The following is a 27,917-nucleotide window of genomic DNA, read 5'->3' as shown; positions in this document are numbered from 1 at the left end:
CTGACATCACATCATAGTAACATCATGGTTTATATAATGCTGTAAAAATTTATTTGTTGTTTAGATCCGCCCATAAAAATCACTCACATATAATGAAGAAGTCACTAGATATCAGAATAACTGTACGTGATAAAATCTACATATTACATGGTTACCTAGCTCCTTCACGGCCTTGTACCACTCTTTAGGAAGTACGGGTTCAAACAGTACAGCCTCACTCCTCAGTACTCCTACGGGGACGGCCATGATAACTAGGTCAGCGGTGACCTGATTTAGGTCCTTCGTACGTACAATCACTTTCTTCTTCTTTGAGTCGATTTTGATCTGTCTGACAATTTGATTCAGACTGATAGACAGAGGTCGCTCACTCCCTAGTCCAGATACAATACTGGAAATAAAACAATCAACAATTTCAGGAATTTGAGTTAACTAAATTGTTTAATGATGCATAGTACTAGTTTACACACCTAATTCCAGCTGACTTTGTCTCCTCCCCCCCTTCCTCCCTAGTACATGTATCTAATGTAAATGTATTATGTAATATGATATCGTAATACTTATTACTGTTAGTGAATAACTGAAACTTGATACTGCAAATTAACACAGAAAGTTCCTATTTACAAAGGCATGTTATCACACAATATGTTACATGTTCTACAATGTACATCATGGTTGTAAGAAACAAAGACTTCACAGATATAAGAAAGAAAATCTTTTAACGAGTGAAAATCATCAAGATAGAAAGTATTAGAGGAGAAGATCTTAATGAAGATCTTACGCGTCTAGAACTTGGTCATATCCATCCACCACGATTGTATTCCAGCCGAACTGTTTCGCTGGATCAAAGTGCATGGTGGAGTAGTCCGGCTTGGAGACAGCGTTATGGTTACGTAGAATACTGGTGATGATGGCGCGGTCACCCTGGAATGTGTGACCTGAGATCTCGTCCTCGACGGCTTTCTGTAGTGGAATGTCGACACCAGTGGCCTTTACCTTGTCTACTGCTGACTGCATTATCTGGGCAATAAAGAAAAGAAAGTAAGTCAGACATATCAAAACTCTAAGGTCATTGTAATATATAAATATAAATATATAATATAAACTTTATTTATTTTACATCGATTGAGAAACAAGTTATACAACTTATATAAATCACTCTCGATGACCCAGATGTAAGCGCGCGAGGGGTCTTAGTGTGGGAGGAAACCGGAGTGCCCGGAGAAAACCCACGTGATCGGGCAGGTGACCCTTGACCTTTTCACGTCCGTGCTGGGGATCAAACCCCGGCCGGCTAGGTGAAAGGCGAGCGGCTTAACCACTACACCACCCGATCATTGTAATAAAGGAGAGTAAAAGTCATCACCATAGAAACAGGGGTTAAATGTGAGAAATGTTCATATTGCAACTCGATCGTTAACAATTAATTTTGGTAATCTCTATTGAAACAGAGAGGTGTTAGATGATATGCTTTTCAGACCAAAACTCTGGGGGTCGGTCATCACTATATAGAAACAGACCAAAACTCTGGGGGTGGTCATCACTATAGAAACGGATTATAAGCAAAGACAATTCTGATTAAAACTTTGTGGTCTATCAATCTATGTCATCACTATGGAAACACATAGGTTATAGGTGAGAACAACTCTGATTGGGTCACTATTACTAATCTCCATAGAAACAGAGGGGTTAGATGATGCTTTCCAGCCAAAACTCTGGGGGTCATTCTAGGTCACCATGGAAACAGAGGATACAGACAAGACATTGCAGACTTTCCTTGAAGGAAACCGTGGTGAAATGTCCATCAACAGTATATGAATGACTCTAGGTGGTTGAAATCAATCATACAAACTAAATCTTACCGAGAAAACTTCAGTGAATATTTTGTTAGCCTCATCTCCCTTGAAGATCTTGTCAGCCTCAGGAACATGGAGCTGTATAGGTCCGGACACTTTGGTTTCTAACTCTCCTTTCCTGGCAATGGCCAGAATCGGATTGTCCTTCACCTTAGAGTTGATCCAGACAGCCCCCAGGTCTGTCTCTGCACCTGGAACAAAAGAAACACTGAACAATTTTACCATACCTTACCAGTACTTCTGTACATGACCATGTGTGTGGTCTCTAAGGCAACCATTTTTCCTTTTCATTTTTGAGGCCCCCATTCATATTAAATCAAGTAAAATTTCATTTCCTAATATCACATCAGCAGTTCTTGCTTGAGTGTTTACACTTTTTATGTGATATATTTCCTTCAATGTTTTATCAATTATAATATGGGACAAAGAAGGAATTCCAACTGTGTGGACAAAAAAAAAAGTCAAATTTTAAAGGTGATCTGCCCCTTTATCAAGACACACAAAACGAACATGATTACACAATTAAAATAATATATATATATATATATATATATATATATATAATATTTTTATTCTTGTTATATGGCCTTAATCTCTGAATGCTGACTACATATTCTGGATCATGAGATATAAAGTTCCTGTGTTAATCAAACAATGTGATAATTTTCATTGGAGTTGAAACAAAAGTAACAAATATTTTTTTTGCCCTTTAAAATTTTTTGCTTTCAAGCTAAAAACGATTAGCGATATATCAATATCTACAAATGTTACATCTCAAAATTGTTCTTGACCCCATGGTAATTAATGAGTCCTCAGGGTTTTTTTCAACATGATTATGGGCGCAATTCGGCCCAAAATATCTTGAAAACTATTCAAAAATATTACATGAACTTAGTTGGTTAAGACTTTAAATATTTGTGAATTGGCTTCAGAAAAGTACATAAACTATACTGGAAATAAAAAATCTTCTTTGTTATGCTTTATTTCATATTTCATAGTTTTCCCCAAATCCTTGTTTTGTCGCACATTTTCCCAAAATCAAAGCCACAGGCCCCATTCCCAAAGAAGTGAGAAAAAGCCTTGGTCCTCCACAAATGCCTGTAAATATCATCCCCACAAAATCTGCCAATATTTACCGAGAGGTTTCTTGAAAAGTTTCCTGTTTGTCCAGACACGTCCTCCATATCTTTCTTTTCTAGCCTCCAGCACGGTAACATCAAACATCTGTGAGGGATGGTTGACCAGTTTCCTGGCAGCAGCTAAACCAGAGATCCCTCCACCTATCACAAGTACTTCCTTTGGTTTGTGTGCTGTGTCTGCTTTACACACATCAGTTCTATACACAAGTAGCAGGAGGCACGTCCAAAACAGTATGTTCTCCATTTCTGAAAGTTAAAAAATATATATAATGATTAAAATGGTTCATAAATCTACATGAAGAACTTTGTATGCACTGAATGTGTGTGAGAAATAGATCCTTGATATTCCAGAGGTTACTTTAATCACTGTCGTCATTGCACTCAGTTTGACTATGTTACATTGTACAGGGGTGGATAATATGACAGTGATAGTAACCCCTGGAATACAAACAAGAGGCCCAGAGGGCCTGTATCGCTCACCTGGTTTGTAATGCCAAGTTATGTTTTGAATACAGGTTCATTGTTTCTTTTCTAAAGGAATTTAAATATTTACCTCTATTTCCGCTATCAGTCCCCGCCCCTCCTGCCCTCGGGAGATCAGAGTCAAAATTTATACAATCTCTATTCCCCTTCCCCAAGGATGTTTCTGGCCAAATTTGGTTATATTCCATGCAGAACTGTATGACTAGCAGCGATTTAAAGGATTTACCATTATTTCCCTATTGGGCCCCGCCCCTCCTGCCCCCGGGGGTCATAGCCAAAATTTATACAAGTTCTGTTCCCCTTCCCCCATGATGTTTATGGCCAAATTTGATTACAATCCATGCAGAACTATAGGACAAGTAGCAATTTATAGAATTTACCTCTATTTCCTTATTGGGCCTCGCCCCTGCTGTCCCCGGGGGGTCAGAGCCAAAATTTATTCAAATTCTGTTCCCCTTCCCCAAATGATGCTTGTGGTCAAATTTGGTTACATTCCATGCAGAACTCTAGGACAATTAGCGATTTATAGGATTTACCTCTATTTCCCCTATTGGGCCCCACCCCTCCTGCCCCCAGGGGGTCAGAGCCAAAATTTATGCAAGTTCTGTTCCCCTTCCCCCAATGATGTTTGTGGCCAAATTTGGTTACAATCCATGCAGAACTCTAGGACAAGTAGCAATTTATAGAATTTACCTCTATTTCCCTATTGGGCCCCGCCCCCGCTGTCCCCTGGGGGTCAGAGCCAAAACAACAGATACAACCAGATATACACTCTACACCTTGTATTCTGGTCTTATCTGTTGTCATTTACTAAACCACAACAGATACAACCAGATATACACTCTACACCTTGTATTTTGGTCCTATCTGTTGTCATTTACTAAACCACAACAGATACAACCAGATATACACTCTACACCTTGTATTCTGGTCCTATCTGTTGTCATTTACTAAACCACAACAGATACAACCAGATATACACCCAACACCTTGTATTCTGGTCCTATCTGTTGTCATTTACTAAACCACAACAGATACAACCAGATATACACTCTACACCTTGTATTTTGGTCCTATCTGTTGTCATTTACTAAACCACAACAGATACAACCAGATATACACTCTACACCTTGTATTTTGGTCCTATCTGTTGTCATTTACTAAACCACAACAGATACAACCAGATATACACTCTATACCTTGTATTCTGGTCCTATCTGTTGTCATTTACTAAACTACAACAGATACAACCAGATATACACCCAACACCTTGTATTCTGGTCATATCTGTTGTCATTTACTAAACCACAACAGATACAACCAGATATACACTCTACACCTTGTATTTTGGTCCTATCTGTTGTCATTTACTAAACCACAACAGATACTTTACAATTATCGACCTATTTTCAGGTGGATACGGTGAGTTATCAACCCGAGTAAGTGATATATCCCGAGGCCAATGCATACTTTCTATTAACACGGATCAACAACTTCCGTATTTTCGTATTTACAGCGAAGATTATTACGAGAGAAACATCAATAACTTAATGCCTTTTCTGAAATATTCAAATAAAGTTAGCATCAAACAACTACTTGCAATCGTGTAGGTAGGTACTAATGACACCGTTAATCCCTTAATTACCTAAAGGCTCCACACGCAAACTGTATAAACACAAGATCGTGAGCAATTATCCATGTCGGTCGGTGCAGTCAGGTGTGACACAGGTAAAAAAAATCTCAAGGGCTGAACACCTGTTCGACGAATACATGGGTAAATACTATGTATTTGATGAAACAGGGACATAATTCTGTTCGGGGAATAAGGGGTATTCGACGAATAGCTGTTCGAGCTATACAGGGTTTTGTTACATAGATTATATAGGGACACGGTCGGGACCGTACAACCAGTTCGACGAATAGGGGGTATTCGAGGAATCCGGGTTCGAGTTAGAGGGGTTTTACTGTAATTTATTGTAATATATACGCAAGTCATGTTTGACTTTCTCCATGTGTGTAATATACCAAGTAATATTGAAGAATTACAGAAAACTTGTATTAAAAGTACTAGCTGACAGCTTAAAATTACATTAATTTGTCACAGTCCAGGGGTTCTGATCACTTATGATCTCTATACCCCTGAACTATCTCATAGTAAAATTTCAGCTCATCAGAAAACATCTCCACCAATCACAGGCCTGAAATGTTTTCTTTGAAGACTACAGAGAGAGCACGCCCATCATCAAAGCCATACAGTCAACCACAGAGTACTGTTACATGGCTCTTCTGATGTACATCAAACAACTAAATTACCTGTTCTGTTGCCTCCAATTTTACTATGAGATAGTCCAGGAGTGTAGAGATCGTAAGTGCATTCTAGACATGGAGTAACAGGACTATATTCCTTTTTTTAATCTTGCATTGATGTAAAATATAACAATTTCTTAAATATTTATTCTTACCAACAACACAAATGCACCACAAGCATTTCCATCTCTCTGGATAGATGAAACCAATTGGCCTGAAATCCATATTGCATTTGCCAACTCGGCTGTTTTCTTTGACCTGATGGCCATATATTTCCTGTGTTAATTTAAAAACGAGAAACTGTACCCCTAAAAGATATCAAATGTCTGCGAAATAACTGTAAAATTGTTTTTTTATTCTTTTACCTTTCTGTAACATTGCTAATTACTTTCTAGAGAAAAAGAGTACAGTCATACATGTTGTTGATGGTAAATATAAAATGATGTTTTCCCGCAGGCCACCGTCCAGGTGGCAATGAATAACAAACACATACAGACTGTCCACAACGCACCGTGCGATGCCTTTTAATCTATGACAATGTTTTAGATTAACAATCAATTTATCAAAAAATCAATATAACCAATATACAATCTTGTTATCCATACTTCCACAATTGTATAATTAACTAAAATTTAAAACCCGACTGTCCTCGCCCGGTGCGCTGCCTGAACTGCCTTACCTGGCCTACCCAGGTAGCCTGCACGTGCATTACACCGCCACCTAGCGGACAACCCGCGGGAGAAAGTTATTTCACACTAATTCATTTCACTCAAACGTGTGAAACATTATTTCTCCCGCAGGCCACCGTCCAGGTGGCAATGAATAACAAACACATACAGACTGTCCACAACGCACCGTGCGATGAACTAAAAGAACGGGCAATATATATACATGTACACCCACCTAAATTTAGCCTATATCGACTTAGCTATCCTCCACCCATGGAAAATATACTTTTACTATCACAACTAAAATAAACAGTTTTTAACAGAGTTCATCAATATTATAATAAATCTATAAACTTATAAACTCAAATTCTTGGACACTGTTAATCTCTCTGGTAGACTGTCTTTCACATATCCATCTTTAGCTGTTTCAGAACGCCATCGACCATGTCTTTTAAATAATCTGTCTGGAACTCCATTACTGGCTGCAGCTGTAGCACCACCGGCTCTAAAACTATGTAAACCGAACCTCGATATATCCGGAACAATAGGCTGATAAAATTGAATAAATTGTTCACGTAGCCTATTATAAAGCATTGGTTTATTGTTTTTCCTCAGCACATACTGGTCCTGATGCTTTGTCACATTCCGAAAAATAAATTCAGCTTTGTCCTCATACAGATTAGCCAACTTAAAATAGAGCTCCACATTACTAACTGGACACAATCTTGTCCCTGTCCTGGCGATTACAACCCAAGCTCCATCGCGGTATATGTCAGTTTTAGATTTTTCTATGAAAATTTCCATGTGGGTGGAGGAAAGCTTTACATCACATCTCATGAGACACAGGACCTCTGCACTCCTTAAAAAGCCTGAATAACACAATAAAGAAATTGTAATAATTCTCTGCACCAGTAAATCAGAAGGATCATAATATTTATCAAATAATTTCTCTAAAATTTCAACAGTTATAACATCCTTTTTAATAATAGGTCTAGCCACTTTTCTTTTAGCACCTTCAAAAACATTTTTAACAAGACAATGATCAGTAGGGGAACTCTCACCCACTGATAGATGTACCCATCTGACACTATAAAAAATCTCCGTTAACACACTTTGACTAGTTCCATTTGATGTCAAAAATTTACAAAATAAGCAAAGATGTAACGGTTTAACAGGAAACACCGCTACATTATTAGCGCTAGCCCACTTTGTCCACTTTTGAAAACCATAATAATATTTCTGAACAGTTTTATCTGCTTTCGCATTTAACAACAGTTCTGGTAATCCTTCCGCCAGACATCTCAAGCTTTGTGGCAATTCTAAAATCTCTTTTTTATTTTTCTGCAAAAATAAATTTATAGAGAAAAATACAAATAAGTATGAAAAGTAATTTACTCAAAAAACACTTTCAGAATACTAAAATTAAATCATAAACTTAATTAGTCAACCAATCAATTCTTACTCCATTATGCAACAATGCATTATCTCAAAACTAGGATACACCTAGCAACCTGGTCATACAGACCAACTTAGCACACATGCTAACATACATGAGTTATACAAACTCAAACCCACTAGTGATAAAACACTAGCATAACATCTGTCATACAGACATCATATTTTCCAACGTTGTCAAACAACGCAATTTTCAGAAATTTAATACTATAAACTTATAAAGCATTTTCACGAAAGTCCACGTACAAAGCTAGCATTCTAAATGGCAGCTTTCTTTCACTAAATACAGAATTACTTCCCCTTCCCTGCAGACAAACATTCTCTGCCTGTGGAAGAAATCGAGCATCTTTAACAGCAGGTATAAAACCATCTCCATTTGGACACAAAATGGGCCAAAACCTCCCGGACTTCCAAACTGGAACAATTAACGCCCCAAAGGCCATACATGATTTCATGTAAAGAATTACTCTTGTAATCAAATAAACTGGTGGTACAAACCACCCATTTTTACCAGCCCAATCAACGGAAAAGGCATCCATGCCTGCTGATCCAGGATTCCAAAACCTTGAGTAAAACACTGGATGTTTATTATTATAAAAAGAGGCAAACCAGTCCACTTCAAAAGGACCCCAAAGGTTACTAAGTTGAAGAAAAATCTTAGGACTAATGGCCCAATCATCTGGATCATCAATTCTGCTCAGGTAATCAGCTCGCTCGTTATCTGACCGAGGCACCCATGCCATCTCTAATTTGATATTGTTTGCACAACACGCCTCATATATGCTAAGAGCTATAGACTGTAAATCTGCCTTCATACTACCCTTTTCAACAATTGAAACAACTCCCTGGTTATCAGAGAACCATTTAACTCTCTTTCCTTCTAAGAAACAAACAAGAGATTTTAATACCTGACAAACAGCAGTCAACTCCCTCCAGGTAGAACTACGACTCATATCGCACTCTCTCCATAAGCCCTGAGACACACCCTCTAGAGATTCAACACAATAACCACCAAATCCTGTGGAACTCGCATCAGAGTAAACTAATGTATGACATTTTGATTCAAATCTCAAAGGACACTTATTTCGAACATCTATGTTTCTGTCCCAAAACTTGACTTCTTCCCTAGATTGTTCATTTAACTGTACTGACTCCTTCCAAGAAGATGTACCCGCAATCTGTATGCTCATACTCCGAGTCATCAACTGAGTTACACTACCGAACACCAGTGACATTGATATGATATGACCTGTACATTTGGCAAGTTTCCTAACTTGCACTGAACGACCTTGCTCACCAATTTTAATCAGTTCCTCAAAACAGGACTTAGCTCTTAGAATTCTGTAATCAGGAATAGATAATAACCCTTCCTCTGTGTTAATTATATTCCCTAAAAATGTCAAACATTGTACTGGAACCCATAAGGACTTCTCTGCCTTAGGAACAAATCCTGAAAGAATCAGATCTGATTTTACATGTTCACTCTGAACAACACATTGATGCCTATCACTATGAGCCCCAAGCCCATCATCTAAATACATCAAAATCTTCAACCCTTCACCCCGCCACTTGCCTATCAAAGCCCTAGTGACCTTAGTAAATAAGTATGGAGCTGTTCGAATCCCGAAAGGGAGCACCAGAAATTTGAAATATCTCACTTTTCCCTCAAACAACCATGCAAACCCTAAAAACTTTGTATGATCAGGAAAAATATCTATGTGGTGATATGCTGAATGAATATCAAACTTATACATCCACGCCTCCTCTGAAATATACATCAGAGCAGTCCTAATATCATCAAACTTAACTTTCTCTTTCCACAAATGGACATTTACTGCTCTAAGATCCAAAATCAATCTTTTCTTCCCATTGGATTGTATAGACACAGTCAGAGGGTTTACAACTAGGGGAGCTTCATCACATTCTATTATTAAACCTTTCCTTAATAACTCAGTAATGGCCTCTTTAACAAACTTTGGATGACCTAATGCTGATTTATTATTCGACAAAACCATCTTACAAGGAGTAGAAATAAAAGGTATCTTGTAACCATTCTGAATAACATCTAACACAAAATCATTACTACAAAATGTCTTCCAAAAGTCGATACATTTTTTCAATCTACCTTTCACAACTATCTCCTTTTCTCCTTGTTCATACTCAAAATAATTATCAGTGAGCTCTATCTCGTCATCTAACTGAACACCATGATCTCTATCTTCAGTATCATAATAATCAATATACTTATCTAATATCAAGTTCTGTGCCTTGTCTCGCTTCCCTATCTCGCACTTGTCATTTGGAGTGTGGGTTGTTTTTTCCGTCTTGTCCAACAATGGCCGGACACTCCCTCCTGAAATGTCCCGGCTGTCCGCATCCAAAACACGTTCCACTCCCATAACTCCAGAACTTCCTGGGGCCACGAAAAAGCTGGTTCCCTCCACCGAACACTCCAGCTGGTACATTAGCCATGTTGTTACCGGAAGGAGGAGCGCCCACAGCAAAACTCGGGTACGGAGCTGGTCTAACATATCCGGAACGTCTCTGCTGCCGCTTCGACAATTGTTCTTTTTTACCTTTCTCCTTTTTTGCATCCGACTCTGCCTTGTAAATTTTCTTTAAATCTTCTGAATCCTTAGCAATGGGATCAGACATATAGTGCTTGACCGTATCCCAGCCGAATTCGGAACGATCAGCTAGTCTGATATGTCTATTCCGTTCCTCGATATCTTCTTTAACTTTCGTCAATAATTCCTCACAATAATCGGTTTTTCCGTTTTCCAGTCCCCACAAAGTTTGTTTAATGATGTCCAAAATATCCGAATTGAATTTGTGTTGGTCCTTGTTACCGTTTCTTTTCCAGGTCAATTCCGAGCCTTCTTTCAGCCTCTTAAACTCTATGTCTTTGACACTGCTGTTTGCCGAAATTTCCGTCCTTAATTCAGAAATTTGACTCTGAAATGCCTTCTGACTATTATTAATAGCATCAAATAATTCAGACAAGGAGGGTTCTGGAACCCTATGAGTCTCTGTAACTCCAGACACACTATCGTCTTCACTCATATCGCCACGTGTAATGTCCCACGTGTAACTCGCGTGACCGCTGCCAATTTAAAACCCGACTGTCCTCGCCCGGTGCGCTGCCTGAACTGCCTTACCTGGCCTACCCAGGTAGCCTGCACGTGCATTACACCGCCACCTAGCGGACAACCCGCGGGAGAAAGTTATTTCACACTAATTCATTTCACTCAAACGTGTGAAACATTAATTATTTTCCATTTTCTTGATAGATGTACAATGACGTTTTTTTCTACTTTCAATCATTAAAAGCTAGTGGTATTACATATGACACTTACTTCCAGTTGTTTATAAGTGTCTGATTAGTTCCACCCATGGAGTCAAGGACAGATACAGTTTTGGTGGTCATATTGGCTGCAAGGAGTACCCAATGATTTCCAACATTTGCAGGCAAAAACACCCATTTGTACATTGCAAATTTAACCTGAAAAAAAACCTCATTCATCAGTAGTTTTTCATGCCTCTTGGTTTTGGATTTTATTATAATGATCATCTCATTATTATTTTGTATAGAGTATGTTATTGAAATACTTTTTAAAATTTGAATTTCATGTTAAAACACTTCAAAAGTTAAAGACATATAAATATTCTTAAAATTCATCTCATATTTGCTTTCCTAATTGTCCACATATTGATTTATCTTACATCTGAATAAAGCCACTCTCGTTCGGTTTAGTGAATTAATTTATACCTCCGCATCAAAGAATGGTTGCAGGATAAACAGAATACACGGTTAGTATCTTGCAATACAAGTTTTATTTTGGTGCTCGATATAGAAAGCCAAGATGACTTAGCAAAGCCTGGTCATCTCAGCTTTCCTACTTAAGTCTTGCACCAAAATAAACCTTGTATTGTAAGATACTAACCATGTATTCTCTATATCAATAAAGTCAGGATAATGAAAGACTTGAAAGTTTATTCATTTGCATTTGATTATTAATATTTCTTTCAATATGAAAAAGGGATGAAATTGAAAGTCATTCTGAAATCAAATAGGCAATAGCTTTATTAGCTGTGTATCATCATTACCTTATCATTTAACCACTTTGGATTTTTCAGCGTACTAAAGTCTTTTGTGTCCAGTACCTCGCCACATACATAGTAACGACAGTTTTTCTTGAGGGTCAAAGATGGTGTCTGGGAGTGTCTCACACTAATCAGGTTCTTCAAATGGTCATGTTGGTGATCTTGATCTAAATTCAAAACGCTTTTATTCATCTTCAATATTTCTTTTGGAATTTATATGTAACTACAATGTAACTATTGTAAACAAGAGGCCCAGAGGGCCTGTATCGCTCACCTGTTTTTTTTTTTGTTTTCTGTAATTAGACACTTACAATTAGAAAAATTAGTAAAATTGACTCCAAAATTTGTTTAATTTTGAAACACAACCATATAATGATGCTATAGATACCATACAAATATGATATCCAATACAAAGGTTCAGAGAGGAAGTAATTTATATGAAAATAGTAGCCTAATTGACCTTTTTGGCCCCGCGTCTAAGGTCCTAGGGAGTCAGCCCTATACTTTGTGCAATTTTAAATCCCCATCCTATAAGGATGCTACTATTGCATTATGATTGCTCTTCCATGCTGAGTTGCAGAGAAGATATCGTTTATATGATAACAGCAAAAATTGCTCCCTTTCGACCCCACCCCTCAGCCCCCGGGGGGATCAGTCCCATCATTTGTACAATTTTGAATCCCCACCCTATAAGGATGCTACCATTGCATTATGAGTGCTCTTCCATGCTTAGTTGCAGAGAAGAAGTCTTTTAAATGGAAATAGCCAAATTAATCCCTTTTAACCCCGCCCCTCAGCCCACCGGAGGGTAAGTCCTATCATTCGCAAAATTTTGAATCCTCACCCTATATGGATGTTATTATTGTATTATGAATGTAATGCCATGTTTAGTTGCAGAGAAAAAGTTGTTTATATGGAAATAGCCAAATTGACCTCTTTTGACCCCACCCCTCAGGCCCCCCCGGGAGATCAGTCCCATCATTTGCACAATTTTGAATCCCCACCTTATAAGGATGTTACCATTACATTATGAGCGTAATCCCATGTTTAGTTGCAGAGAAGAAGTCGTTTATACGGAAATAGTCATATTGACCACTTTTGACCCCACCCCTCAGGCCCCCGGGGGGTCAGCCCTATCATTTGCACAATTTTGAATCCTCACCCTATAAGGATGCTACCATTGCATTATGGGTGCTATATTTATATATCCCATGCTTAGTTGCAGAGAAGAAGTCATTTATATGGAAATAGCCAAATTGACCCTTTTTGACCTCGCCCCTAAGGCCCCTAGGGGGTCAGCCCCATCATTTGTACAATTTTGAATCCCCACCCTATAACGATGCTACCATTGCATTATGAGTGCTATCCCATGCTTAGTTTCAGAGAAGAAGTCGTTTATATGGAAAAGCCAAATTGACCCCTTTTGTACCCGCCCCTCAGGCCCCCGGGGGGGTCAGCCCCATCATTTGTACAATTTTGAATCCCCACCCTATAAAGATGCTACCATTGCATTATGGATGCTATTCCATGCTTAGTTTCAGAGAAGAAGTCGTTTATATGGAAATAGCCAAATTGACTCCTTTTGACCCCGCCCCTCAGGCCCCCAGGGGGTCAGCCCCATCATTTGTACAATTTTGAATCCCCACCCTATAAGGATGTTACAATTGCATTATGGATGCTATTCCATGCTTAGTTTCAGAGAAGAAGTCGTTTAAATGGAAAGAGCCAAATTGACCCCTTTTGACCCCGCCCCTCAGGCCCCCAGGGGGTCAGCCCCATCATTTGTACAATTTTGAATCCCCACCCTATAAGAATGCTACCATTGCATTTTGGGTGCTATTCCATGCTTAGTTTCAGAGAAGAAGTCGTTTAAATGGAAATAGCCAAATTGACCCCTTTTGGCCCCGCCCCTTAGGCCCCTGGGGAGTCAGCCCCATCATTTGTACAATTTTCAGTTAGTACAGTACCTGAACCGTTTAACGTTCCCAGCCTAACGCAAACGCAACGCAAAAAAATCGTCCGTTAGCTAACGCTAACGATTGCTAACGCTAACGATTAACGATTAACGATAAACGATTAACGCAATACCGGCTAACGATTAACGATTAACGCAAAACGCAAAACGATCGGCTATGGTAAACCGGAAATACCATTGTTATAATCACGGACACGGCTTGACGGTAAATAAATTACGGATCTTGACGTTCTGAAATACAAACAAGAAAAAGTGGCGTATGTTCGGGATTAAAGTTTCTGTATATCATATAAACATTTGCCTATGGACACGATGAAGTCAAAGACGAGAGTACTCAATGCAAAGTTTCCACTTTACATGTACAAAATGTACGTTTACAAAATGAATTACATGTGCAACTGTGTGTATGGAGAAAGAATGGTATTATTCTAAAGTGTCATTTTACCCGATATTTTAAGAAATAACAAATTGTTACAACATCTCTTTACTGATAATAACACAATGAAGTCAAACACGACTGTACTCGATACGAAGTTTCCACTTCACACGTACGTTTACAAATTACGTGTACAGCCGTATGTATTAAGAGAGAATTGTATTATTCTAAGTGTCATATTTGTCCGACATTTTAAGAAATAATAAACAAATTGTTACAACAACACTTTATTGATAATATTACCGTCACAATGTCATAACTTTAGTGAAGCGATCAGGCGTATACTGGTACTTTAAATAGTATCATGGTATTGAAATGACGAATAAAACATTTTCACACAAACACATTTAAAATGCAGTAAATCAAATTTCCATCTATATGTTTGATTTCTATTATCGATGTTTCATAATTCAACAATTGTAATAATTAACATATAGTGTTTCCCGCATCAATCACAAGATTCAGGGTTTTTGTTGATTGTCGAAAGGCTCTTCCGCTTACCATGGAAAATTGTATTCTCGGAATATTTGTTTCATAACGGATTACACGCTGTATATTACTAGGGTGTGCATTCATAAAAGCTCATTGCTTACAATTGACTAGGCATCGATTTTAGGGTCGTACATGTACATTTACAAATGCACATACATACGCTACAGCTACTGTAATAAAGATTGAACATTTGAATTTGTGTTTCACCATTTGCAGTTCTCTCGTTTTATAGTTCATGCATATAATAAAGATATAAAGAATGAAAATATTTCACTTCCAGTTATTTATATTCAAATTAAGTCAATTATGCATAATCATTGATAACAACGACGATGAAGATAGTGATGCACATGCATACATGTATGTACACTGAAGATTATATACTGTAAAATTGCATTGCGACAATTTTCTACGTATATTTGTAACTGGTGTAAGAAATATAGTTATTTGATCACATTTCACATCAAGCAACTCTTCAATTTACAGTTTAAACAAATTAATTATTCATACAATGTATAAGTGTAAGTTAATTCTTTCCAACGTAATCTATACTATAGGAAAGCATATTGCACACATCAAAACTTTGAAATACGACAGTACATATATGGACGTGAAATGTACTGTCACAGTGTACGGGGCACAGGTAAGTTGGGTATAAAGTTAATCTCCCTCCCAAGAAGGTGTTAATTACAGGTGAACTCCGCCCGTGGCCAGCTACAGGGGGTCGACACAAGGTAACACCAGTCGTGACCTATATACCTGTACAGGTAAAATACCATCCGTGCACGTCACGCTGGGAATTGAAGAGATTCCAGTTACAAATAACAACGAACACGTGTGAGAAGGTACCCGTGACTGTCCAGTTTTTATTAATATGAGCTGATTTGACACGCGTACAGTACGTGTGAAGGCTTACAATGTAACGTACCCCTGCACAGTTCGAATTATCTACACGTGTTCTACATGTAGTTGTAGGATTGCAAACATTTACATCATTTTATTCCATTTTCATATAAATAAAAGTACTAATAAATTGCGTTTAAAAATATGTACATGTAAATGCCAAATCTCACCTATTCCTCGTGTTCAAACTCGTCATATTAATGATTTTTAAATTTCACGAATTTATTTACAAATCTTCCGAGTCTTTTTTTTGCGTTCTTCGTACATTGATAATATTTAACATAACAAGAACAATATTATGCAGCGTGTCTGTAATAACATTTTTATATTTTTATTATCTGTTTTAGCTATTTTCTTGTGTAATCTATCAGTCGTCCTGGATACACGAAGCGGTAAACGTAATATCTTAGTAGATAAAAATGAACATTATATCCGGATCGTCAAAGCATATCACCGGCATTTGGTTCTATTTTTAGTGGTTAACGTTAGCGGAAGTGGGTCCTGCTAACGATTAACGCAAACGATTTCTAACGCAAACGATTGTAAACGCAACTAACGATTAACGATTGCTAACGCAAACGATAACGATTAACGATAAACGATTGCTAACGCTAACGATTGCTAACGGAAATAACGCAAACGCAAACGAAACGCAAATTTGGGAACGTTAAACGGTTCAGGTACTGTAGCCCATAAGGATGCTACCAGTCAAATTTTGTTGAAATCCGACCAGTGGTTATGGAGAAGAAGTCGATTGTTGACGGACGGACGGACGGACGACGGACGCCGGACGCTACGGTATGGCATAAGCTCACCTTGGTCCTTCGGACCAGGTGAGCTAATAAATGAGAGATTGAACAGTGCTGTAAAGGTATGGACGCAATAGGATACAGATTCAGAGATATTTTCAATAGAGCACTGTTGAATCTATATGTAATGGTCTACTTTTGCATGTTTGACGCCAAATTAAAAACGGTGTTGGTTGCTAAGTTGGGTAACTACAATAGTTAGAAGATATGGCTCTGGTTATTGAATGTTTGATTAAAAATATAACTATGTCAAGGTACTCTATAACCATTGGTAGGCAGTTTTTCTTCAAGTTTTCCAAGTTTTTGCCAACTTCAAACCTGGCATGACCTTTCATGACCATGGTTGTTAATAGGATGCAATCAAAATCAAATAAACATCTTCACTGTCAATAATCAATGTTATTAATCTGGTGGCATTAAAACTTTCATACAAAAGTATCTCACCTTTCTTATCACCATCACTTGGTAGATTGAACCTGATCCTTTTTTCCTTCTTCAATTTCAGTTCTTCATGACATGACATGTAAAAAAGAAATTGTCATGCTATACTCCCAGATATGAGAAAAACACATTCTAATCGTTCAAACAAATACACATAAATTTTAACCTTTAATTTGTAATATAGCAGTAATTAGAGAATTCTCTCTATCTTCTAAAAATATCATTATGATTACCTCAGCAATAATTACTATATTCACTATAACATCATACCGCTTCTTGTAATCCTATATAAGTACATAAGTATATCTCAAGTCCTCCACCTGTGGGTCATGTTTTCAACACCCATGTGGGGCAGTTGCCAGGAGGTTGGAGGATTTTCTTTGAGACTTAGGCTTCCCTCCATAGCAACCTTCCAAAATCTTAAATGACTGTGAAATGGATGCTCAAAAAACCAAACTTAATCATAACATTCTGATCTATTTTACATCATTTTTTTCACAGACAAATAGAACTTTAAAGATGCTCCACCGCCGACAGATCATAAATGATATTCGTCATTTGAACAATAATTGGTGTTTAATCGTGTATATATATGCCTAATTAACACAAAAAATAATATAAAATGATTTATTTCGCCTTGGGTGCATGCGCAATCATTACTTCATTTCATATAAGATATAGTGCCACTGAATTTTTTCGGGATGCAATTAATTATTTTTCATATTTTTAACTTGAAGTAAAATTTGAAGCTCAAACTTTTTAATGGTGGTAATGGTGTAAAGTGAGTAACTTTTGTAACTGAAGAAAAATACTAAATCGTCTGCTCCTGTTTTTAATAGCGAAAAAATACTATTTGTCAGCGGTGGAGCATCTTTAACATTTGAGCTCTCCTACCAGCCAAATACTATCTTACAATGAATTCTTCCAATAATTTATAGATACCCACTTGATGTACTCTTAAGGCTTGGAGAAACTGACAGCAATGGCTCTGGTAATGTGACATCTGATGGACTTTGCTCAGGGTCTGGAAAATGTAAATTGATTAATGATTAATTGACTAATTAATTATAATGTGCTAAGGCATGTTATTCAACTTGTCTGCAATCCAGGGAGAAGTATAGGACCATAAATCCCCCTAGAAGGTAATTTAATGCTTAAATAAATCATGTGAAGGATTTAGTTTTATCAAAACAAACAAGGTATTCATAGAATCAGACTTTAAAGGGACAATTCAATCTAAGAGAACATTAAAATTTGTACATATATTGGGAAAAACCAGTTCTAATTGAAATTAGATCAGTCGATTTTACTGTGATATGCTAGAAAAGTCCATGGTGGTGAAATGCGTGTGAAACTTTCATGTCCTCCATTATACATTGTGGTCGAACATCTTGTATGCCGAACCCTGTCCCTTGATCGTAGAATAATGCAACTTTTGTCTAGAACTGCTCAAATCGCTCTGACAGTAGTGGTTTACCTTATTAGGTGAATTGTCTTGCCTAAAAATCATTTTATTAACTCCTCAGTGGTTATGTAGTTCATTTGTTTAACGTGCGTGACTTTGGCTCGGGTATGGGTACAGAGTACATACTGTACCTGCTTAATCGTATTGATCAACGATTTGTAATTACAACGGTATCAATTAAAATACTTAACAATGACATGGAGTTTGTCAATATATTGTGTTAAATGTTTCATAAGAAATGTAGAACAATACATTTATGCCATATTTTGCTTCTTGGTTATGTAAAAGAATTAGCCTGAGTGAATTGTCCCTTTAAGAGAATTAGATTTTTGTGGAATATTAATTAAAAAAGAATTTGAAATACCAGAGTGTAATCTCCTCATATCTCTCAAAGACTACATGTTAGATCATTAATTGCTAAATTTGTGAAATGATGGTCAAGACTATTGGGCCACTTGTCTTAAATTTCCAAATTTTATATCAGATCTTAACTGAATAACTGTTTAGTTGAATGATGCTAAGATATTGATTATTGATAACACTTACCAAGTAGACAGAGGAGTAGAAAGGAGAGTCTCAACCTTTCATGAATGTTGAAGGTTTCTGGAGCCAGCTCCGAAATTTCCTTGATGAAGTCATGGTGATCATCTTCATCACAACACTCATCCAAGACAGCTTGAGCTTTTCTAGTTTCAATATCGTAAGAATAACTGGCAGTCCTTCTGGCTGTCTGGAGCAATGCCATCCAGGTTTCCTCCAACATTTCCCTGATCATGTCTGTTGACAGTCAAATAAGATTTTCCATATCCATGATACCAATAAATAAATATGTGCTTGGGTTGGGGTGATAGAGTGTGAAAAAACAGGAGTGCCCGGAAAAAAACCACATAATCGGGCAAATAAACGCCTGTCTGTCTGCCCATGACCGGCAACTTTACAGTAGGGTAGACATTTTTTGCCATGCAACTGGTCCTTTTAACGGTAACGTTTTTGGTCCAGTTCTGATAGACTACTAAAGATATACAAAACAAAAATAGCAGTAGCATTGTAGAAAGGTTAAAGATCAAATTGAGCAAAACAGATTTTCGTAATATTCTGGTTTTCAGTCAACTTTGTTGAGAGCGAATGATTCTAAAACAGATATGTGGATATTTTTTGTAAGTACAACTATGACTTTGCTAGTAAATAAACTACAAGGATGAATTGTAACTTTGTTACAGGACCAGTAACTTTTAGGGTCAGTCGGTCCTTAGCACTAGCCGGAAAATATCCTGAAAGGAGAACACTGGTGCCAGGGATTGAATTCTGGCTGTCTAGGTTAAGGCAAGTAGCATAATCACTGAACCACATTAGCTATAATAAAATGGAAGCTATAAATGCATAGTATTACAGTAAGATAAAAACACAACCAAAGGAAATATTAGAAATAAAACATTCATTTCTCTTTACCTTTTATTCTTTTCAGAACTTCACTCCTGGAGGATTTAGGCGATGATTCTATAACAGATAAGAGTAACTTTATCATGAATACATTCATATTAAAATGATAGATAATGTCAGTTTCTGAGTGTGTATGGATTCAGTTCATATACTGTATTAAAGAAAAACATAGAAGTGTCCTTACTTCTAAGTATAACTGAAACAAGCTTATTCGACAAATTTAAGTCACCCACCAGTGTCTCATAAAGCTTCTTTAATAAGAGGCCTGGTCTTGGACTTTAACAGTCACCTCAGATCAGGGCATATTATACATTTTGTACTGTTTCATTAACTTTTCATAATTTACCAAGAAACAGTTTCCATTTCCAAAATATTCTAAGATCTTTTAGATTTTAAGGAAGCATTCAAATTATGATAAGTACACATTTATCTGGGTACTCAGTTAAATTATCATTATAAAGGGTATTAACTTTGTATGTTACTGTCAGGAAATTTCCATGTTGAAAATTTTTCAAGATGTAACAGCTTATTAACTTTCTTTAAGATCACTGAATAAGTATCATGGGAACTATATAATAATTGATGTGATAACAATTCATGTATACATACCAGAATTATTACTCTTGTCATTGTTCTTTTCCATCTCCTGTCTGACTTCTATGACAGTCATCTTTTCTAAAAATTGAAAAAAAAAGAATCTGAATGACCATTAATGAACTTTTTGCATTTTTAAATGTTAACTGTTTTTCCTGAAATTAAAAGTTTTTTTCTCTCAACATTATATGGAGTAAAAAGTTATTAAATATTTTGAGAATTCTTGCTGGTTAGATAATATCATACAGCTAGTATATAGATAATATGTGTACCTGACAGTATATTGGTCCTTTTCCTCTTATTGCTTTTCTTACATAATGGCCTAGGTGCTTCTGTAATACAAAAATTAATTAAGTTAAGTACAAGGTCAAAGTGTGTCACAAATACAAACCAACACATTTTACAGTATTAATGCTTCATATGCAGATAACATTTTGTTTACTTGAGCCTATGTCACAGTATTGAAAGCAGTTTCCAAAATGTAATGTTAAATACTCACCGTCATTTACAGAAATTCTCTGGAATTGGTCTGAAAATAGATTAATTCCCATTCATTAATTAACAAATTGCAATAAAACTGGTACTGTTTGCAAATGCGCCAATATATTTCCCAAAGGAGTGTATATTCTCGTTAATGGTTGGATTTTTACCAGATCCTAATCCTACTGTTAATGGCTGGCATTTTTATGTTATACAAAACATATCATATATGTGTATGTTGTCTTGAAAATATACTTTTAATGACTCCTTACGTTTGATTGTACGTTTCCTCTTGGCTCTTGTTGGCAGTTTTTTAAGAAGAGGTTCAGTGGACAATTTTCGTTTTTTGGATGGTCTCTTTGGAGGAATATTCTCAATTAGCAATGAACCATTGACAGGACAACCTTCTCGGAGTTGCTCTGCTGCAGAGGACAGATGTTTTCTTGCCTCTTCCATAGCCTGCACGGAATCAGCAATGTACGTGAGATTGTATAAATCTTTCAAGATTTCCCTGACCTTCCTGGCAGAGTCAGAAAGAGAAGGACCTTGCGGCTGCTGTGGCTCTGTGATGGTGTTATCTAGGTCTTTACAAGGTGCACATGCTGTTGTAGAATGCTCCACTTCTTGTATGTTAAAAAGTTGATCTTTCGGCAGCTTGACACAATCCTCATCAATGATAAAATGAGGATTGTTCATGTAGAAGTTTGGCAAAGAGTTCCATGTGATGTTATTGATGTGGCATATCAAAGCACAGAAATGCTTACAGGGGAAATGTGTTTTCTTGAATGCCCTACAGTCACAAGATGGCATGGTGTGACTGGATTCATCACCTAGGTTAATACGATAGAAGTGAGACTGGCGGTTAGATGACTGCACTAGAAACTCTTTCTCAGTTACCATTGTGACCATGTCTGAAGTGATGTCCGAACATCTAACCGTTGCTTCACGAATATGTTGTACAAGGTATTTGGGCCGGTTATGAAGCTCTTTTGGAACAGAGCCTGATGGTTCCCTCCAACCAGCTGACATTGTGACATTGCTCTCCAGGTACCTGGGGAAAATGTAATTATTTACCAGTAAAAAATTTTTAAATTTGAAAATAAAGTGGATTGCATCACTGATTGAATCGAAATATCTCCCTTATATACAATAGAATGTAAACATCAAGTATGATATATAAATCATTTAAATATTGGTTGTCATATTTCGACATGCATTGGGTGTTCTAGCATAGCCAATGCTAGTAACATTGGTATGTTACACACCAATGCATGTCAAAAGTATGACAACCAATGCTTATATTTACATTTAAATACACTCATTCCCACTATAACAAGAGATCCCAGAGGGATCTTGGCGCCCACCAAAGAATGATCTATATCTGACAAAGGAAAGATGGATCTTTTCTCTACTTTTTAAACTTTTTCAAACATACTACATATAAAATTTGAGACAGATCGCTTCAGTACCTTTTGAGAAATAGCGGTAACAAACTTCAACTATCAAAATCCAAGATGACTCCTTGGCGGCCATCTTGTTGATCAATCGGTCCCAAATCACAATATGCACAACTAGGGCCCTAGGGGAACCTACATGTGAAATTTGAGAAAGATCCATTCAATACTTTCTGAGAAATAGCGATAACAAACTTTGAATATCAAAATCCAAGATGGCTGCCTGGCAGCAATCTTGTTGACCGATCGGTCCCAAATCACAATATGCACAACTAGGGCCCTAGGGGAACCTACATATGAATTTTGAGACAGATCCCTTCAGTACTTTGGTACCTTCTGAGAAATAGCGATAACAAACTTTGAATAACAAAATCCAAGATGGCTGCCTGGCGGCCATCTTGTTGACCGATCGGTCCCAAAATGCAATATGCACAACAAGGTCCCTAGGGGAACCTACATATGAAATTTGAGACAGATCCCTTCAGTACTATCTGAGAAATAGCGATAACAAACTTTAACTATCAAAATCCAAGATGGCGGCCTGGCGGCCATCTTGTTCACCGATTGGTCCAAAAATGCAATATGCACAACTAGGGCCCTAGGGGAACCTACATATTAAATTTGAGAAAGATCCCTTCAGCACTTTTTGAGAATTAGAGGTTATTATATAACAATTTTGATATCGCACCATTTAACAGCCCGAGACCGCCATATCAGCCCAAGGGCCGCAGGCCCGATGGCTGATATCAGGTCAAGGGCTGATAAAGGGTGCGATATCAAAATTGACATATCATAACCTTTTTATCACACATTTTGGGAAAAAAAAGAAAGAAATTTTAACAATTTAAATACACGTATTAAAATGTATTGATCAATGACCCAGGGGCGTAGGAAGCAGGGGGGCAGGGGGGGGCAACTGCCCCCCAGTTCCCCAGGACGGGGGGGGGGCAAACATGTCTTTTTGCCCCCCATTTTCGCCGACTGAAATTTTCTAAAAATGCTTATTTGAAAGAAAAAAGGGTCCTCCTGCACATTTTTCGTACTTCATTCAAGAAAATTTTCCGCTGTGCGGCGCATTTCCTAAAACGTTCAAGCACATAATGTCAAACCTTAAATAGTAAAAATTCAATACACACGAACTAGACTAAAATGTCCATCAAGGGATTATATGTACTATTTAAAAAAATGTCTCTTAAAAGATCAATTTGTTTATATGTCGAGACAATTAATTCATTTTTTTATGTTACACAACAATGTGCCGATGGTGTGAAGCCGGTATATTCAGATCGAGTAGGGTTGCATAATGTTATGGCGACACAATTATCATTTCTAAATGCACGTAGCTTTAAATCGAAAAATTACCATGTTAAGAACGCTTTATAATAATTAAAATACCTCGTAAAACTCATCTCAGCCATTCTAAATCGTAATTTTTTTTGCCGGGGGAGACCCCGGGACCCCCCTAACACCAAATTCCTGCGCCTTTGAGCGCTCATAAATTCATCAAAATGCATCGTAAAACTTATCTAAGCCATTCTAAATCTAAAACCCCCCAAACATCAAAATCTCACGCTTTCGGGCGCTTGCAAATTCATCAAAACTCATTTAAGCTATTCTAAATCGTAATATTTTCCCGGGGAAGGCCCCGGACCCCACAAACACCAAAATCTCACGCTTTCGGGCACTCGTAAAATCATCAAAATACATTGTAAAACTCATCTCAGCCATTTTAAATTTCAATATTTTTTCCCGGGGGTCACCCTCAGACCCCTAAAACACCAAAATCTCGCGCCTTCGACGCTCACACGCCAATTTAGCCAATTTACATATTCGTTAATTTCCTTTTAGTGACCCCACTGCTTATAAACGTGTACAAGGATTAAATTTAATGAGATATGAAAAATGTACATAAAGCATATATGGTTGGGAGTTGAATGAATCTCCTCCTGTAGGAGGGGGGGGTGTTACAAAATATTGAAGACCTTTGCCCCCCCATTACGTTTCATCTTCCTACACAACTGTGACCGATATTCCACTGGTCATAATGTAGGTCAATTTGATGTTGAAACAGTGGGAAAACTTCATTACATGTACATGTAGATCTATATGTTTTTAACAAATACATAATCCCCGGTTAAATGAACGAGTTGAAACACAAATTTTAAGCAAAATTAACAAGATCCTATTGAAGGCTAACTATATCACTTAAAACAAAATGATAATGTTCAACAAATTCCGGCAAAGCGGGTTCATTTCAGAATGATCAGTTTTACAACGGACAGGAATTATGAATTCGACGGGAAAATTAAACTACTCGTATTAAACTGTCTAATTTATTCCTGTGTCTCTTCTTGTTGACAAACGCATGTCGTTGATTTATGTCGTTGATTTTATTTATACCGAATACATTCTTTTTGTGTGTTATAATTATGTGAATTGCGATGCTTTGTTTTCGGCACAGTGGACATTTTAACTCATTTCAACCTGATCTTAGTTAAGACAATATCTCCAGTAAAATCAATATGAAACAGACCATTTCTGATTTCTGATATCTTTCTCAATACGTTTATCCGAGAGCTATTTTGAAATTGAAAATTGTATCCGTTATTCAACTTATCGTCTGTAGGAAACTGAATGGAAGCGGCAACTCTAAAATCCGGACTGAAAACCCCGGATGACGTGATATCAGCCCGGGCCGATAACTGATATCAGCCCGGTCAGCCCGGGCTGATATCTAATTATGACGTCATAATGTGATATCAGCCCGGGCGCTGATATGACGGCACGGACAGCACTAGTATCGCATGGGCAAAACGTTCATTATCAAAGACAAAAGTGTGATAAATAGGGATATCAAACCTTAACTATCAAAATCCAAGATGGCCACCTGGCGGCCATCTTGTTTTTCCTATCAGCCTCAAAATCTGTATGGCACAACTAGGGACCAAGGGTAACCTCCATGTGAAGTTTGAACAAAATTCCTCTAGTAGTTCTCAAGAAATATCGATAACAAACTTCAACTGCCAAAATCAAAGATGGCTGCCTGGCGGCCATCTTGTTTTTCCAATCAGCCTTAAAATCTGTATGGCACAACTAGGGACCAAGGGTATCCTCCATGTGAAGTTTGAACAAAATCCCTTCAGTAGTTCTCAAGAAATATTGATAACAAACTTCAACTGCCAAAATCAAAGATGCCTGCCCGGCGGCCATCTTGTTTTTCCGATCAACCACAAAATCTGTATGGCACAAATATGGACCAAGGGGACCCTCCATGTGAAGTTTGAACAAAATCCCTGCAGTAGTTTTTAAGAAATAGTGATAACAAGTATTGTTTACGGACAGACGACGGACGACGGACGTCGGACGCTGGACGCTGGACGACGGACGGCAGACGACGGACCACGGACGCAGGGCGATTTGAATAGCCCACCATCTGATGATGGTGGGCTAAAAAAGAGTGAAAAATAAATTGTGAAAATAAAAGTTATACATTTGTTTAGTGAAAAATATAATTTGATGAAACAGCCAATTATTGTATGTATTTATCTATATGTATGATAGAAAAATGTACTGAAAATATTACCAAAATTATAGTAAATTTAACCAATTCTTGTCGAATGACATTGTCACAATCATGCCTACAGGATACGAAATTGCTAAAAATCAACCCAGCCCTGTTAGAGAAAAATACATAGATATACATAATAATATGTTTGAAAATTAAGAAAAAAGAAATGATTTTAGGTGTGGGATCTAATCTAAATAGTTAGTGAGTTTCTATGACAGTGCAGAGGATAGATCTAGAGTGTTGCAAGTTGGAGAAGAACACATTAGAAATCATTAGTTGGATTTTATAGGTCATACACAATATGTCAATTACCATGCATTATGCTGACATAATGGAATTGGGATATGCAGAGGAGAAATGATATTTACAATCATGCAATGGATATTAGTGTAATATTGTACCAGACATCAAAGCAAAGCTGACACCAACACCAAGCCACACAAAGTACTTACATACCAATAAAATCAATAATTTTTGAGCCTGAATGTGCAGAAAGCAGTTTTGAAATTATTTCATATTCTTATAAAATGATGAAAAACTACAGTGTACCAATCAATAACAAAATAAGGCCATACCAATTTGATTTCTTGTTCTTCGGATTTTGGAATTTCAAAATTGGAGCGAGCGAGCGAAATTTTTTTACATTTATTGTTTTTTCAAATGGCCAAAATCTTGGAGCGAGCGCATATTTTCTACTCAAAGCGTGCATGATCAGATGGATATAATTAAAATACAAGGATAAATATCTTACTATTGCCTGCATACCAACTAGGTGAAATCGGCCTAGAAAACCTGTAGTATTGGATGGACTTATAACAATTTATGAAAATAGAAAGAAAAACTACAACAGAAAACTCATATAAAAAAAACAAAAAGGTTTAAAGCCGCATAATCCGTATCTTTCAGGGTCTGTAAATCAACAAAAGAAAATTAGGGTACATATATTATAAAAAGTTATCAACTTTCCCCTAATTACACATCCAAAAAGTCCCGAGTTCAAAAGAAATTAATGATTAAAAATTCGATATCCAGAGTGTTTGAATATGCATTTTCAATCGTAGACGATCACGTGACTTTCCAGACCAAACGAAATGGCGTGCCCTGTCAAAAGTGTGTCGTTCATGTTAGCAGGAACTTCTACGGAAGAACTTGTTACTTATCATGAACAAGTGAATGTTTTGTTATGTGATGAAGTTAAAGAGTCCCTCAGAACAATATATATACATTAACGTCGTGTAAACAATACTTCCATTCGGTCATTTTGAGTGTTTACTATACGGCGATCGGTTGACTATGCTTTGCCTAATTTCCGGGGGCCACCGGAGGGATTTTTGTGGGAACGGTATTTAAACTTCGTATAAAATACGTGTTGCGATACCATACAACGTACTAGACAAGATAATAAATTGTACAAAAATGTACCAGATATATAAATAATGGTGTTGATAAATAATGAAATAGACAAGACACATCGTACTATATAGAGACGAAAATGGTTTTCTACTCTGGTGATATTTTTTAAAATAAATATCTCAGACGATATTTGACTTGCCTTGGATAACCATATAACTTGTTTTATAAAGGTCCAAATGAAATATAATAATAAATCAAGTAAAATAAGCACGGAGAGCAAACTTGACATAATATGCATTTTTGTTCAATGTCATATGTGTATACATATCTATTAGTTAAATAATCACCATGTACCGCCATAAACCAGTATAAAACTTAATACATGTTATTTTATGTATATTTCTGATATTTATGTTGGAAAAGCTCCATGTTCGTTAAAAACATGATGATAAATTTATGGTGAAACTATAAACATTTGGTTATATGATTTCAAGGATT

At 37.0% G+C, this 27,917-nt stretch overlaps 2 protein-coding genes across 4 annotated transcripts; both read right to left on the bottom strand.

Annotated features, from left to right (window-relative positions):
* Positions 1 to 62: 62 nt before the first annotated feature.
* On the bottom strand, positions 63 to 27,881 carry LOC138315678 (uncharacterized). 3 transcript variants are annotated; one of them, XM_069256873.1, is made up of 13 exons: positions 26,523 to 27,881; positions 21,317 to 22,095; positions 21,064 to 21,093; positions 20,837 to 20,896; positions 20,580 to 20,645; positions 19,980 to 20,027; positions 19,077 to 19,307; positions 18,012 to 18,089; positions 17,069 to 17,131; positions 2,990 to 3,238; positions 1,860 to 2,044; positions 779 to 1,017; positions 63 to 388 (listed from the first exon to the last, which is right to left on the bottom strand). In XM_069256873.1, the coding sequence occupies exons 2-13, from the start codon at positions 22,071 to 22,073 to the stop codon at positions 112 to 114; spliced, it is 2,283 nt and encodes a 760-aa protein (XP_069112974.1). In that variant the 5' UTR covers positions 22,074 to 22,095; positions 26,523 to 27,881; the 3' UTR covers positions 63 to 111. The 3 variants fall into 3 exon arrangements, with proteins under 3 accessions (XP_069112974.1, XP_069112975.1, XP_069112976.1); XM_069256874.1 differs by lacking the exons at positions 63 to 388; positions 26,523 to 27,881 and having other exon boundaries at positions 775 to 1,017; positions 21,317 to 26,509; XM_069256875.1 differs by lacking the exons at positions 63 to 388; positions 779 to 1,017; positions 1,860 to 2,044; positions 26,523 to 27,881 and adding exons at positions 11,262 to 11,407; positions 12,013 to 12,176 and having other exon boundaries at positions 3,047 to 3,238; positions 21,317 to 26,509.
* LOC138312783 (uncharacterized) lies at positions 6,277 to 7,990 on the bottom strand. The gene is made up of 2 exons (XM_069253544.1): positions 7,972 to 7,990; positions 6,277 to 7,844 (listed from the first exon to the last, which is right to left on the bottom strand). Exons 1-2 carry the CDS (start codon positions 7,988 to 7,990, stop codon positions 6,805 to 6,807), a joined length of 1,059 nt encoding a protein of 352 aa, XP_069109645.1. The 3' UTR covers positions 6,277 to 6,804.
* Positions 27,882 to 27,917: the final 36 nt, after the last annotated feature.

Source organism: Argopecten irradians, chromosome 2 (assembly GCF_041381155.1).
Source record: "Argopecten irradians isolate NY chromosome 2, Ai_NY, whole genome shotgun sequence".
Lineage (NCBI taxonomy): Eukaryota > Metazoa > Mollusca > Bivalvia > Pectinida > Pectinidae > Argopecten > Argopecten irradians.
Note: the sequence above shows the minus strand (reverse complement) of the source record. Positions and strands in the feature narration are given on the sequence as shown.

Coding starts and splice junctions, on each gene's coding strand:
- LOC138315678 (XM_069256873.1), bottom strand. CDS start 22,073: ATGTCAGCTGGTTGGAGGGAACCATCAGGCTCTGTTCCAAAAGAGCTT. Junction 2,045..2,989: donor ACTTTTCAAGAAACCTCTCG/GTAAATATTGGC, acceptor CTTTTGTTCCAG/GTGCAGAGACAGACCTGGGG. Junction 389..778: donor TATGACCAAGTTCTAGACGC/GTAAGATCTTCA, acceptor TTTTATTTCCAG/TATTGTATCTGGACTAGGGA.